The sequence below is a fragment of the Dermacentor albipictus genome, chromosome 1 (genome assembly GCF_038994185.2).
Source record: "Dermacentor albipictus isolate Rhodes 1998 colony chromosome 1, USDA_Dalb.pri_finalv2, whole genome shotgun sequence".
Classification (NCBI taxonomy): domain Eukaryota; kingdom Metazoa; phylum Arthropoda; class Arachnida; order Ixodida; family Ixodidae; genus Dermacentor; species Dermacentor albipictus.
Genome location: NC_091821.1, coordinates 374,643,536 through 374,658,427, shown reverse-complemented (window position 1 = coordinate 374,658,427; position 14,892 = coordinate 374,643,536). Strand labels below are relative to the sequence as shown.

The 14,892-nt window shown below is 43.9% G+C and overlaps 1 protein-coding gene across 1 annotated transcript in view; it reads right to left on the bottom strand.

Annotated features, from left to right (window-relative positions):
- The window catches only part of LOC135901764 (E3 SUMO-protein ligase RanBP2-like), a 163,117-nt gene that overhangs the window by 31,901 nt on the left and 116,324 nt on the right, over window positions 1–14,892 (bottom strand). The window contains exons 28-31 of the mRNA XM_065431613.2: window positions 12,203–12,367; window positions 10,662–10,877; window positions 7,276–7,489; window positions 6,945–7,091 (exon numbers count right to left, since the gene is read on the bottom strand). Coding sequence (XP_065287685.1) covers window positions 6,945–7,091; window positions 7,276–7,489; window positions 10,662–10,877; window positions 12,203–12,367 — 742 coding nt within the window. The remainder of the gene's footprint in view (window positions 1–6,944; window positions 7,092–7,275; window positions 7,490–10,661; window positions 10,878–12,202; window positions 12,368–14,892) is intronic.

Here is a 14,892-nt window from a genome sequence, read left to right as displayed (position 1 = left end):
CTGCACTCTTAGCCCCGAGAAGGAATTAGAGGGGCGCTGTGAGCGCCGCTCGCCTGACATCAGGGCATGGACTCGCACCTGTCGCCTGCTGCAGTTCAGGCAGTGTCTGGGTGCCTTCTGCAGTATTTTGTTTTTTCGCTCTCATTCTCTGCTTGTATACTTATGGCAGTCGTCTCAAATATATTTTTAAAATGTCTTTGTTTGCGAAAATTTATTCAACGAGGTTATTTCTTAGACAACAATACAGTTCTCAAAGGCAACGCTACAGCACCAGTCGAAGGAGCGAACCAACCCATTGCGGGTTTTTCATGAGCGGATCGACAACCGCAAAAAACATAGCAAACAAGACTCCAGTTATAATACCATACCTGCCGTGGTGTGACAAGTATGTCACAAACGCTGGTTATATATGACTTCTACAACAGTTACGTTGATTTTAATCCGCTAAAACAGGTTTGCTGACGAGTAGTTCATGATATAATATCGAATTTTTGCATTTGTTCACAGAAACTCTAGGGAGTACCACGAACACCTAACACTGCAGTTTAGATTCTACCAGCACCACTTGGTTCTTTAACTGCTTCTCAAAATGAGGCAGTTCTTCACACGTTTAAGTGGCAGTAATTTGAAATAAGGTAATTGAGGCTTACAGCTGTTAGCACAATACGAAAAGGAATGTACGAATATATATTCCCTTTTTCGTACTACACGTTCAACTCCCTTTAGCAATTTACTGGTGTCTGTTGCTTGAGAAATATACATGACTAATCTGTTTGGCGAACTGACACAGGCTGCTCGCCCCAAATTTTTTAGTGAAATATGCCTTATGGGCCATATGGCTGCAGCCAGAAAGAAGCCGAGGCGTCATTCATTAGTAGTATGGGACATATTGAAGATATCATAATTCGCTGCTGGAGGGTCAAGAAATCAAGGCTTGTGGTGTCTTCCTAATGAAGGTTGGCAAGGTTCTCTTTCATGTACTGATGAAGCGAATAGTTCTCCGTTTATAATTAAACAATGCTGGATCGAGACATGGTGAAGAAGAAGGTACTTGAATTTTCCTTTTCTAGGCACCCTAAGCTGCGCTGTAGTACCTCGAGTATATTTTAGGCATTGCAATTGGCACTGTAAAAAACTGCTTCATGGTTTCAATTAGAAGTTGCAGTGAAGTGATGGGTCTCGCGAACAATGCGTGCCTTGCCATAATGACAGTCAGTTGCTACCATTGCGTGAGGGGTGTGCCATATTTTCGATAACGCCTACTGAGGGCCACCACCATGAAACACTTCTTCGCTTGCAATTGATTGCCTCTCGATCTTAACCACAAAACTTTTCTTTCAGGTGGTTGCTACTATGGTATTTGTGAATTAACTGTATATGTAAATAGTCTATATATGACGCGCTGCTGCGCTAGCAGCCATGAGCAATTCGTTTTCAGAAAGCGGTGAAAGTAGCAGCTAAGTTTTTCGCACGAAATGCGCGTGTATTTCTTTTACGCATAAATAAAGAGGTCATATATGACTAGAACAACTCACGAGAGTAATAAGAATCATGATGACAGCTTCGCTGGGCAGTGTCTTTCTAACATGGAGAACATGTTGACACCAAATGCCAAAGAATTTTCTTCCGTGTAAAATGCAATGTCTCTCAAAGCTAAATACTAAGGGAATGTTAACTGTTTAGCGAAGCATTGTGCACAACTTTGCATGTTGAATTTGAAGACATTCTTTTTACGCAAAATTTATGGACAGACACGGCACACATATGCATTGCAAAAGCAGTAGACCCCTTCAATGCTACATAGCTTGCGATATCCAAGCTCAAAATTTTCTCAACTCACGCGCTTTTGAAGAAGGAACTCTGGTTCAGCATGGCAGCAGAAAGAAGCTGACATATCCTTCAAATGGTACGGCTTGAGCCACCTATACCCCAAGCATACATGAAAGGAACGCGCGCGCACGCGGCAGCAGAGCGAGCTGGAGCGTGTGGCGCCCTGGCTGTGATGTCACTCGCGAGAGGGCACCACTCCAAATTCTCGCTGCTAATATGCATGACACCATTTCTATACACACCGGGCGGCCGTCATAGGGCACCAGCATTGTGCTGGGGAACAGCACCGCGAAGGGTAGATGTCGAAGTGGCAGGTCAAGCAGATGACGGAACGAAGGCGCTCAGTGTATTTTCAGTGATTTTAAGGTCTGATGTACCATAAATGAATTTTCAAGTGTCTGCTTTTGAGAAAGGTCGCCGCTTGTAAGAGGCAGGCCACATTCATGGCATCAAGTAAAACATTAAGTAGAAAACTAGTGCAAATAGTGATGTAAATGCACCTCGCAAACAGCACTCACCGTGGCAAGCTAAGACGTCAAACTCCAGCAGTTATATTTCAGATCTTATTTTGCTGTACAAGTTAACATTTTCGCGTATTTAATCAGGTGAATAAGAGAAGAGACCAAAATTCATGAACAACTAACGAAAGACGTATGTCATCCCTTATTTATTTATTGAGCTGCTTCGCTGGTCGCACAAGTGTCGGTAAGTTCTCGTTCTCTGTCCGTTCTAACTCTTATCTTTGCAACGCTTCGCCATTCTTGAGACTTAACTAACCCAATCATCAGTCATGGTTCATTTAATACAGATTAGCGTGACGAGAGCCCTGATGCACAGCAAACAATCATGTGCCGGACACAACCATCAAAGTTAGGAAGCATGGAGGAGAAAAATATACCCTAAAAGAAAGATACTGATACGACAGCAAAATTGCCTTCGGTGCGCAAGCTCTGGAGCCGTTACACCTGTGGAGGCAAAGACAGGCAATACACAGGGAGCACGAAGCTCTTGTGTATGAGCAGCTCCTTTAACAATGTTAGAACAACTAGACCATAGCAAAGCAACGTTAGAAATGTACAGTGCTCACCGATTGAAACGTGATACTCTGAACGTGCGACTGCCACCTGTGACGGCAAGTGAGGAGTTTCCCCACGTGCCGAAGTCTGGACGCTTTCCGGAGCTGTAGGCTAAGCTTGCGGCGTACGTCGCTGAAATGCGCGATCGGTCGCTGCCCGTGAAGTGTGACATGGTCATGAAACAAGCCTGGATCTTCGCCATTTAAGGACCTGCTCCGCCGTGAGTACGAGTGGCTGGCGGCAGAAGACTGCGAAATTACGCCAACCGGACCTGTCAAAAGAGCCTCCCTGACAGCTGCGTGTGATTGGGTGCATTCGGTGTGGGCTGCTGTTCCACAAGATGACGTGGTGCGGTCATTTGCCAAATGTTAAATTTCGCGGGAAGACGACGCGCTGTGGGACCGTAGCAACGATGACGATGGCAGCACTAGTGAAGACGAGTAGCCCTGTGACCATTTCAGCTACTAATAAATTTTCGTTATTGAATGCACTCTTGGGTATGCTCTCCCTTTCTTTCTTTTTTTTTTCCCCCCTGTCATGCGACATAGGGGGGTCGACTTACATTCAAGTAGACTTACAATCGTGTAAATACGGTAACTGGTGGATGCGCCTGCTGTGACAAGCCCGGCTGTCGCATGCGTTTGTGGCGCTACAGCATGAAGGCACCATCGGTCTAAACTCATCCTGTGCCTGAGGCTTGCATTAAGAAGAATCTTGGTAAAAGGAAAGCGTTAAAATGGAACAGCATCAGGGCCGAAAAAGCAAGCTCAATAGGGCTTGCATTCACAAGATTTCTCTTAAACAAAAGCGTTTCACAGTTAGAAATCATAATGAATATTTTTTATCATGGTGACTACTGCTGCCATGAGTGGCCAGCAATCAGCCACACCTAATGGAGAAACTCTCTTTTATAAGAAATGTTTTGTGAGTATGGGTCCAGGGCTGCTATCTCGTATGCGTTCGAAAAGCTGAGGTTAGGTTTCGCCTCAAGCGATTGTCCAGTCTACGCCAATATCAGAGCCTAGGTCAATCTAGGCTAACCGAATGCGGTGAAACTGAACGCTGCCTTTTTGAAGATAGCAGCCCGATATCTACACTGGAGACCGCTTATAACATAACTCGCCAGAGTTGCGAATATTCGCACTATAACTAAAATGGCGATTTTCAAAGCTTGCACATATGCAAAACATGTAGTCCAAGCAGCTGTGCGTATTCGAGAATCGAAGTGTGGGACCGGGAGTATTGTATTCATTTCAATTTATGGATGTTGAAAGGTTAATGTCCAAGTGCCCGCGGTTTTTCCATGAAGCACACAAATTAGTAGTAATGATAATAATAATATTAATAATGTATATATAAAAACCCGGCGGTAACAAAAATTTCAGGTGCACCCCTACAGTGTTTCATTCGATTTCTCAGACCGATCAATGCATACACGGCGTCGAAAACACGGCAAGCGCGGACCAAGTTGCCGTCATTGAAGTGTTACCAGTACTCTCATTTTCACTATCAAGGTGGTTTCTCTGCTTTCCATTTGTTGTACAACCATTGCAACGCATTTCGTTAATGTGGCACGAAACGACAACATTGGTCGCAAAGGTGCACTGGTTAGATTAGATTAGCCAGCACGGGAGTCGGTTGGCATGCCGTCATGGGAAGCTCGCCTTTGATATGTTTGTACCCGTAGACAATTACATAGAGACTATGCATGTGATCACGCGCACAGGCTCAAATGACAGCAATGCATACAAAGTGGAGTTTGGTCCCTCAGGCAATCAGTTGCAACAACGATTATGAATGCCTACCAAGTTTGTATGTGGGCACATCGGTACGAATGGCAGAAGCTCGCAAGTGCACATAAAGCCTAGTACAGTCGATCCCACATAATATTCAAGTGCTACAAAAATTCCATTGTTATAACCGATAATTGTTATAACCGATTTTAACAGGGTTGCATGAAAAAAATCATAATAGGGGGATGGCAGCTATTGTGAGAAAACTATGATGGCTGGGAGGCCAGTGCCCCTCCTCACCACATTCCTCCATACGGCTGCTGATTGCATTCACTTCCTGGGCGCTCCAATCGCTTGCAACAAGCCACAGTTGTCGGTGTTAAAAAATGGCACTGCTATAACAACTGCAAAGAAAGGTCACGGGTGGCAAGCGATATGCGAGCTCTGCTGAGGGGCCTTTTCAAAAATGTGAGAAGGTTGCCGCAGCAGCCTGTCAGCTTGAGAAATCCAGAAGAAACGTTGGGGCAAGATTGCCACAAGCATCTCGCCACATACTTCTTACTGGCTTGCATGAGGAAACCCTATGTCGACCAGCCTTGCATGCTTTACGCGAAGCTTGCCAACATCCCTCTCCAAGGTATCCAGGTGCATCACGTAGTGCAGCAGAAGGACTGAATCATATGTTGGTCTTCCGGTGAGGACAACATTGAGGGAGCCTGCCCTACAGCATATCGCTACGGTCGTGGCCGTTGCTATCCGATGCAAGCACATTAGCGACAATTGCCTCATCGGTTAGATGCACTTAGTTTCTAAATCTATAGCCATGCATTTTCTTTTCACCGGCAACGTCATGCATTGCCAAGGAACAGTCGGCAGATCAGCCATCTTCCGTTTTGGTGGCGCATCAAACGAAGCTGAGAAACCACGTGGCCAGGAACGGTTTAAATGCAACCAACAAAGATGAATGAGAGTGCTAAAGCTGTTTGCAGAACTGCACTTAATAGGGAGCCAACGAGCAATCTGGGAGCAGTGTAGTTGGCACGGTCCAATAATCTTTCAGAAAGTGGTGCGGCATAGAGCTATAGGTGCAGCCCGTTCGTGTTCAGAAGGGTGGAAGGGCGACGGGAGAGAGGCACGTGGAAAAGGCTGCAAAATGAGTGCAGGGCGGCTGTTCAGCAGCTGGAATTTCTCATTTTCATTTTTCTTTTCAAGGATTTCGCATTTCACTACCTTTCAGCACAGACACCCAGCAGCCAGACTTCATCGTTATAACCAATAATGCGGCCTCTGGGCATGGTAGTAAGCAGGCTTTTTTCACCATGGAAACTATACAAAAGTTGATGGTGCTGCAGCTTCTCATTGTTATACCCGATATATTGTTAAAAACGGTATCATTAAAAGCGGGTTTGACTGTATTCTGCACTGCATGACTTGCATCACGAAAGGTGCACGTAAACTGAGGCCATGTTCAGTGTAAAGTGCACTGCTGGTAAGCAGTGATGTGGAAGGCTTCTATGTCCCCTAGGCATCGTGCTGCCGCCATTTTTTTTTTCTCCCGTTCATTTGCTTCGCATCTCATGCATCTCCTCCGCATCCCCCTCGTTGCTCTCTCTCATCGGTGGGTGCACCTCGTTGAGAAGCCTGCTCGCTATCATGCTTGTCGACAGAATTTTTCTTGTGGGAGCCGCATTCTACCCGGTATTTCGTCTAGCGTGGCTGCACTTAAGTAGTATGCGTATACAAGGAGTTCTATTGGAGGGTAAACGGGAGTCAGAAAAGGCCGCGTTGCAGCCAGATTTGCACTATAAATGGTTACATCATAAATGGTCTGAGCCATACTGCCAGTGACAAATTATTCATTTCATAGCAAATGCACCTCAAGAAAACCTGTATACATGCCCAGCTGAGCACTGCAACTTATTTGGCCTGTAGTAGTAATTGTGTATGCAGAGTTCTGATACATCAGCCGATCATCATTACACATTACACATTTACAAGCTATGAGTGTGTCCATGACACTTTTGTTCCCTGGTCACTGTCGCCTTGTTGCATCCTCTGCCAACAAATATCTGCTGGTTGACAAACATATCAATTCCAAACACGAACCTTGCCACTGCATGCCACTGGTGTGTCTGCCCACGTCTGCGTGGCCTGCCTATCGCTGAGCACTTGTGCTGCAGCACCACTGGCACATTCTGACATGCCTCTCTGCTGACTTTATTTACTTGAACAACACTTCACATTTCGTGTGCACACTTTTTGTGCTAAAGAGCAAAGAGGTAATTACAGTGGGAGAATTACTCACCTTTTTTGCTCTCCCAGTCATCACAGCCTCGACATCCGGGACAAGGTGTCTTTGTCTCATAAAGGAAGAAGTTGTCAGGCAGCATCAGTTTCCTAGCACGGGCAACGTCGTCGGGACCAGCCTTGGCCTCGAATACAATTTGTACATCTGCACCAAAAAAGCAATGATCGATGACCACTGAAATAAGGTAACAGCCTATTTTACGCATAAAATGGTGCCCAATTTTTTATGAATAAAATGTACGACACATGCGTTCAAAATTTTGCTCAGGCAGTGGTTGTGCTACTGCAGAGCCACACTTAATCATACATGAGACTTGTGGTCAACTAACCGTCCGCCTCCTTGCTTTCCCTGGCCGTCGAAGAGTTGCCGAACAGCGAGCGCACCACAGTTTGTTTAGAGGCACCAAAGCGAGGTCCTAGTGAAAAACCACCGGGAGGTGTCATAGAAGAGCTAGGACTAATTTCTGTTTCTCCATCGAGCCGAAATGAGAATGTGGAGGCATCTACTGGGGTTGTCGATGCCTTTGTCAATGGTGGAGTTGTCTGTAAACATAAAAAAGCATGGTATAAATTACTTATGGGCTTATACTGTCATGCTGCCAAACCGGCAGCAAGAAGACTACAACACTGCACGTAAGTTTAGCCTTCAAAGATGTAACATGCGTGCCGACAGCTGTATGCTGAACTTGTATAAACATACCTCTTCACAGTGCAGCGTGAAGAGGTATACTCACATTTACATTCCGAGAGGATTGTGGCTTCCTTGAAATTGAAAACAAGTTAAATGACTTCAGCAGTAGCGTCTTCTGTTAAACAAGCAGAAACTGCACACGAAGAGCAATTTCACAACACACCGGCTCCAATTCCTGTTACACCAGAGATACAACATGACATGTGTGCAGTATACGCCCTCGCTCACCAGCACTATGCAGTGATGCAGAAGCTGCAGGTCATATTAGCCGATTTGAAATAAGAATAAGCTGCCTGTTGGAAGATAAGGAGAAGCGCTCAACAGCATTTTCACCAGTATTCTAAGCAACGAGTGCATATGAAATGGTCAATTTCATACAAATTTTTAAATTTTGATGAATTGTCTTTTGTGATCCTCTGACCTTTCTTTTTAATTTAATGGCGAAGATATTACGAAGAAATACGCAGTAGAACCCGAGATAATTCATTCCTTCCTAGGACTTCAGTCGACTGGAATAATCTACCTACATCATTAGTAAGCATCAGTGACCCCACTCATTTTAAGAATGTACTAATCAACAGAAAATAATGTATGGTGGCAAATGGCATAATTATGTACTTATTCGTGAACATTGTCTGCTTGCTAAAGTGTACTCTTTCTGTACTTTCATATTATGCAAGTCTCTGTTTTATTTGTTATGAGTGCATTACTAGTTTTTTCATATTGCTTTTATTCCTTGGAAATTCCTTGAACTAATCCTGTATTTTTTACTCTTGGAATGTATTCTCGCCCCTCCCCTCTGCAATGTACAATTATGTACCTTGAGGGTATCAGTAAAAAATAAATAAATAAATAAATAAATAAATAAATAAATAAATTGCTCTTTGTACATTCTCCAAATTATGAGGAAAATCGGACTTCGGAAGGTGCCATTGCACCATGAACCAAGCGGCATTCTGTTGACACAGTGCCGTCATCTTTGTATCACTGTGAACAGGAGGGATCAGAGCTTAAGGTAGCCATAGGATTGTATTATTCCAAGCAAGAATAACAGCGAGAAGTGGAAGCATGAAAAAAAAAAAAAAAATCTAGCATTGCAATTTATTGCTGCAGCCATGTGGCGCATGCGGAGTGCTATTGGTCCACGCAGATTTTGATCACTGGCTTGGGATTGTTGGTTGCTGATAAGGTTGCAAGGGATTTGAAAATGGCCAACAAGCTGCATGATACTGCTAAAAAAAGCAGACGATTGCATACAAATGTAAAGAAAACATGACGTTACTGGCAAAGGACTACTGCTCCAGCAGGCGTTAGGTCCCATAATTACAATGATTACAAAACTTCACGTGAAGTTTTCTCCAGCTTTTAGTTTTCAAGCAGTTGCTGTCACTCATTGCTGTGCCATTTCAGAATTAATGAAGGTAGAATTGTTCTCTAGTTTGCACACAAGTCCTGAAGCAATGATGAGTACAATAAAGGTGTTGATTTTTGTCTGCATGCCATACATAATTTTATAATTCACCTTTTGCAAAAGTCATTCATAAGGCAATATGTATAATGAAGCTTTACAATTAGGTTCTTGTGCTTACTGTGCAGTAAAATATAAACCAATAGCTTTATAGCACAAAAGAGAGCTTTGCAAACAGTCATTTTGGTGATGTTAACTATATGGGGGATGAAAATTACAGTATGCCAACTGTTGTAAATAAAAATCAATAACAAATAGCTCAGAATTGACTTCAGATTTGATATCAACTTTAAAAAATTCATTTACACATTAAATTTCACGAAATTAGTAGCATAAATAACAAAAATAACTTCCACTACCATGTTGCTCCCCAATAGGCAAGCTCAGGTTCCTTCAACAAAACAAGTGCCATATGAAACGTGCATTTGAAGCGCGCGGGTCGATGGTCGCACGATACTGTTAAAAACTTGGCCATGTGCACATTCGAGCAGCATTTAAATAAATACTGTCACCATTGTGCAACCGGCTGAGTCGCATTTGTTTCAAAGTAAGGGTGTCTTTCGGTACTTTTGCCATTGAAAAAAAAAAATTTTTCATTTTTAGAATTCGTTAGCTGGGGGATAGACCTATATTCCGGTTTTTACGGTACTACTTTTCACTACCATTTCAGCTTCAGAGGGAAAGAAAACACTTGATTCTATTGAACAGACATTCTAGTAAACAAAAGATTTTCCAGATGTTCATATAGAACTGAGCTGTAATCAGTGCTGGACTAATTTTGTGTTTCGTTTATAAGAGTAGGCCATCTAGTGCATCTTGATTCTAGGTGCCCGATTTACTCATAGCTTGCAACATTCTTCTTGTGCTATGACCGTAGACTCTTGACCATGTGCACCACCATGTTTTCTTGCAAAAGCTGATAAGCATTAAACTCTGAGAAACCTTCCGATATTAGATTAGAAGTAGACAATTCGGTACTTGCACACAACTACAATTTACTCAATTCTAATGCATACATTTCTCTGGAAAAATATACTAATGATGCACACATTAAATTCGAGTGTGAAACCAAAACTATAATAGTGACAAGCTATAGTCAGTGGCCTAAAATTCTGCAATTGTAATCCACAGATGTGGCAGCCTTGAGCCTGGTCTGCAACACATTTATGAAATGCAATATCCCAAGTGCCACAGACAGATTTGAACATCAGACGCATATGCTTGTTTATAGTCCTACAGAGACCTTCAACAGCGACGACGAAGGATGCGTGGTCCACTGCAGACTGGATGCAATAAGGTTTCTTTTTTGATCCGGAATAAATTGGCATGACTCTTTTCCTTACCATAAAAAACTGTGGTGAACAAACAAGGGCATTGCACTTAGAATTTGCTGAAATATGAAAATCAGGTTACGTGTTACAATGGAGGGCATTGCATTGTTCATTTGTTTGGTAGTGAAAATTTGGTGCACATTGTAAAGACAGTGTTAGAATAGAGTAAACATTGCATGTTAGTGCAGTATCAAATGGGTGCGAGTACAAGAAACAAATGCTTACACAAGGTGGCACAGAGCCACTGGACTTGCTCTTTGCCTCCTCCACGGCAGCCAGGAACTCTTCAGCTACCTGTGAGGTCTTGAGGCGCAGTGCAAACTGGTACGGACACGCCACATCGTCCGAAAAATCCGTTGCAGACCACGTAACAGTCCGATCATCTTTTTTGCAGAACTGATGCTCAGGTGCCAGAAGGTGATTCAGGCACACTTTCAGCACCTGCACATAGCGAAGCATAAAAAAACAGTCCAACATACAGCCAACAAGAAACAAAGCCTTAATACTGATCACACTGCGATAACATTTAGTCTGATGTACAACATGTGAGAATCCTCGAGTTGCTTGAATGTTTCAAGCGTGAAAATGTTGCGTTGGGCGCAAGCACCAGCAGGTTCGTAGAGAAAGGGGAAACCTTCCCGTTGCGGGCGTCGCATGGGAATCAAAAGCGCTGTAAACACCATTGGGCATATCACCTGAGGTCCCTCCGACACTGCCCGAGCTTCATTTGTTTACTGCAAGCACAGGGTGCGGAAAGTTGCGCTACCGCTCTCATTTTCCCACATGTGGTTAGTCAGCCAAGTTTCAGCTGTGGCAGTCCCTGAAGTCGCTCATACCCCAGCTGGCAAGTCAGAAGCCCCACTTTACCTAGTACATTATTCTCTTTGAGGGAACCCTCAGTGATGTGAACTATAGCTAGCTGGTCTGCTTGAATTCGTTGTTGCAAACATGATAAATGCTTTCCGAGTGTACACATGGTTGTCATCCATTGTTTTCCCAAGCATGTAACATGCCGCGCTAGATACACAGGAGTGCACCAACCGTTGTGCGCAGTGTGCCGAGGTGTAAAGCCATTGGCCCCCTCCTTATCCCTATAAAAGGAAGCAGATTCTCATAGTAAGCAAGTCTCTGCAGGCATTCCATTGCATGTTGAGATTCTGGTTCTGGTTTGAACAGGTAATACGCCCAGTTTATCATTCATCGCCCTTATGTGCGGCAATGTTGTGTGCACATAAATATTCCTAATTATTCGACATACTTCCCCCCCAGCCATAGTGCTAATGCTCAGTGCTCAGTGGCTATGGTGTTGGGCTGCTGAGCACGAGGTCGCAGGATCGAATCCTGGCCACGGCGGCCGCATTTCGATGGGGGCAAAATGCGAAAACACCCATGTACTTAGATTTAGGTGCACGTTAAAGAACCCCCAGGTGGTCGAAATTTCCGGAGTCCCCCACTACGGCGTGCCTCATAATCAGAAAGTGGTTTTGGCACGTAAAACCCCATAATATAAAAAAAATTAATAGTGCTAATGGGGGAGGGAGAGGTGTATTCTCTAGGTGTCCACCTTGCCATTTCAACTGCTGCTGAAGTGCCGATTGGCTGGGAGCACCCATCTCCTTCTACCCCCTCCCCCCCTCAACACACACATATACAAGGTACGTGATGGCACAGGCCTCGCGCAATACCCGCAATACATATTTGGCACAATTGGTGCAGCACTTCCACCACTGTACTTTTAAGGAGCAAACTACTACAAGGTAACTGACCGGCTCCCGGCGCATCAGCAGCCTGGTGCGTTGAGTTGTTGGATGATGGAGTAGCTTGATGTCACCAAGACCACGCTCCTTCCATTCGCCATCCATCCAGCGATATAACTTAGCCCTGTGGCAGTACAGAACTTTTTCTTCCTCCTCACCAGTGCGTACTTCCACCTGTGTGCATTATTCAAGCCATTAGCACAACCATGAAATGTCAATACGCGTAAATCTTAACATAGGAACCATCACTGCCCAATTTTTACACTACTTATGGTTGCAATACCAGGGTGTCTACCAAGTTGACATTTCCAAATTCCCTGAGTTTTCCAGGTTTTCCCTGAGTGCTTTTGCAAAATTCCCTGAGTGATGCAGAACTATGTTTTATGTCAAGTCGCGCTGAAACCATATCGCCCTATGCTGTCACTCTCTAGTAAGCATATGAAAAAAAAAAAATTAAAGAAAACCGACTTAATCCAATTTGAATACTAAGGAGTAGTGTTTATGTTATTAAAAAAAAGAATATAAGGCAGGGGTTATTAAAAAGACAGTAAATAAAATGTCTTCGAAAAAATTTTCAAATCGAGTTGGACATTCTCTAGTACAAAGAAAAAGGAGATGCATACAGAAGCAAATATTTTCGAATATGAGCCATTTCTTACAACTGATAGCATGCTCAGTGTCATGCAACTGTCCTGACATACTCTCAGCTCGCGCAAGACACCTCAGTGTTGTGTTTCACTGCTTTAAAGAGTTTATTTTGGTTTGGATGAGGGACACCTGCATCTCAGCATGAGCCAACAATTTGTTTTTTGAGCGCAGGCTTCTTCAAAGAAGTGGTCGCATACTTAATTCCCCGTTCATTCCTCAGTGGGTCGATCCTTTCTGTTCTAGTCCTCCTTTCGCCGCGCGTTTGCCCCACGGACCATTTGAAGACTACTCTTGGTCAATTTACAGTCAACGTCTAATTTTTCGGACCCCCTAGGGGCCGCGAAAACTTCCGAAAAATCAGGCAGTCCGAAAAAATAAATTCATGTCTTTTACTGCCCTTAAGGGCTAAAATCGACACAGGTACGTCTGAAAAAGCTCTGAATGCCTGTCAGTGCACTTATTGGGCATATCGGTGCTCCTACTGTGACAGGTGAGGGCGGGTGCACATGTGTAAAATTAAGGAATACATGCAGTGTACCGCGACAATTGCCCCTTCCTACGCTTGTTATGCTTCACCGCGTTACACGACTGTAATGAGGCGAAGCAGACTTTCGGGAAAGAGCATTACACAATGCGTCGTGCTTTCCGAGCTTCGAAGACAAAATTATTGCGGTCAGCGGAGAAATGAAGAAACACGGCACCGAACGACAAGAAGCTTAACAGCGAACGTCGAAGCAGCTAGGCCTAGCGTTGCCGCAGTGGTGGCTACGGCTGCCAGCGGATCTGCGTGCGAGAGCACCGGTTCAAGGCGGCGAGGTAATCAAAATAGCATCGGTGCTGGTTTTCATTAATGCCGTCTCGGACCTGCGATCACGCAAAACGTTTAGAAAATCAGACAACAAAGAGTTCTTGCGTCTGAAATTTCAGACGTTATGATACATTGACTCTTTGGGGTACGTGGTGGTGCCGCGAAGCCGTCTGAGTTATCGGGAATCCGGAAAGTCGGTCGTTGACTGTACACAGGCAACTCCTCCAGCCGACGACGATTCGTTACGAGCCCTGTCTGTTTCTTGAGCCAGCATTACCGCGACTTTTGACCCTCTAAAAAATTACAGCTGATTTTCCCTGATAGAAGCACAAATTCCCTGAGTTTTCCCTGAGTTTTTCCAGACTACTCAAAATCCCTGAGAATTCCCGGTTTTCCCGGTTTTCCCGGTTGGTAGACACCCTGAATACTATTATGCTTTCAGAGGCAAAGCTATTTCTCAAAGCTTGAAGCGTTTTTCAGCAACAAAGGGCACTGACATAAGTGCACAAAGGCTAAATTTTGACATGACCTAGTAGCTTCAACACTGTCTACCATCAATACAAGAAATCTTGATTTAAGAAATCCACAATATAGCACACACTTTCCAAATCCACATATTAGTTCCATTGAATATCTTGTATTTTCCCCCCAACAATTAGCCGAAGTAACCTTGTGTTGTTGTTGTTTTAACTTTAAAAAAGTAGACGCAGTTTGCATGCATGTACCTAGAGCCTTTTGTGGGTGGCAAGCAGAACACGAAATCATAGCACAATATTGGTGCCATTGTTGCTGGTGGGTTACAAAAGCACTATCAAATGTAAAAAGAGCACACCGCTTTGCCGTATTTCATGCCGATACAGGAGCTGCATTGGGTATGTGACCTTGTAAATATCCTCCTATGTTTTGTAGATGCCAATTGGAAGAGGAAAATGCCGATAGAAAGGGAGCTTACAAGCACTGCAGCAAGTATAAACGGAACACACATTGTCTTGGTTCAATCGGGTCGTCATTATTGTAAACAATGACGAGCGCTCTGGCGTGCGCACGTGACAGTTTTGTGCGATCACGTGTCCAGTGGTGTTCACAATCATTTTCTCCTCTTGTTGTTCTCTGAAACCGAAACTTGGACTGCTCGCTACAAACAAGATTCCATTGTTCTGAAGCAAATGATTTTTCGTGCCATGATTACTAGATCATTAGATACTCATTGCAGCAGAAAAAACAAGACAGAAAATTTTTGTGT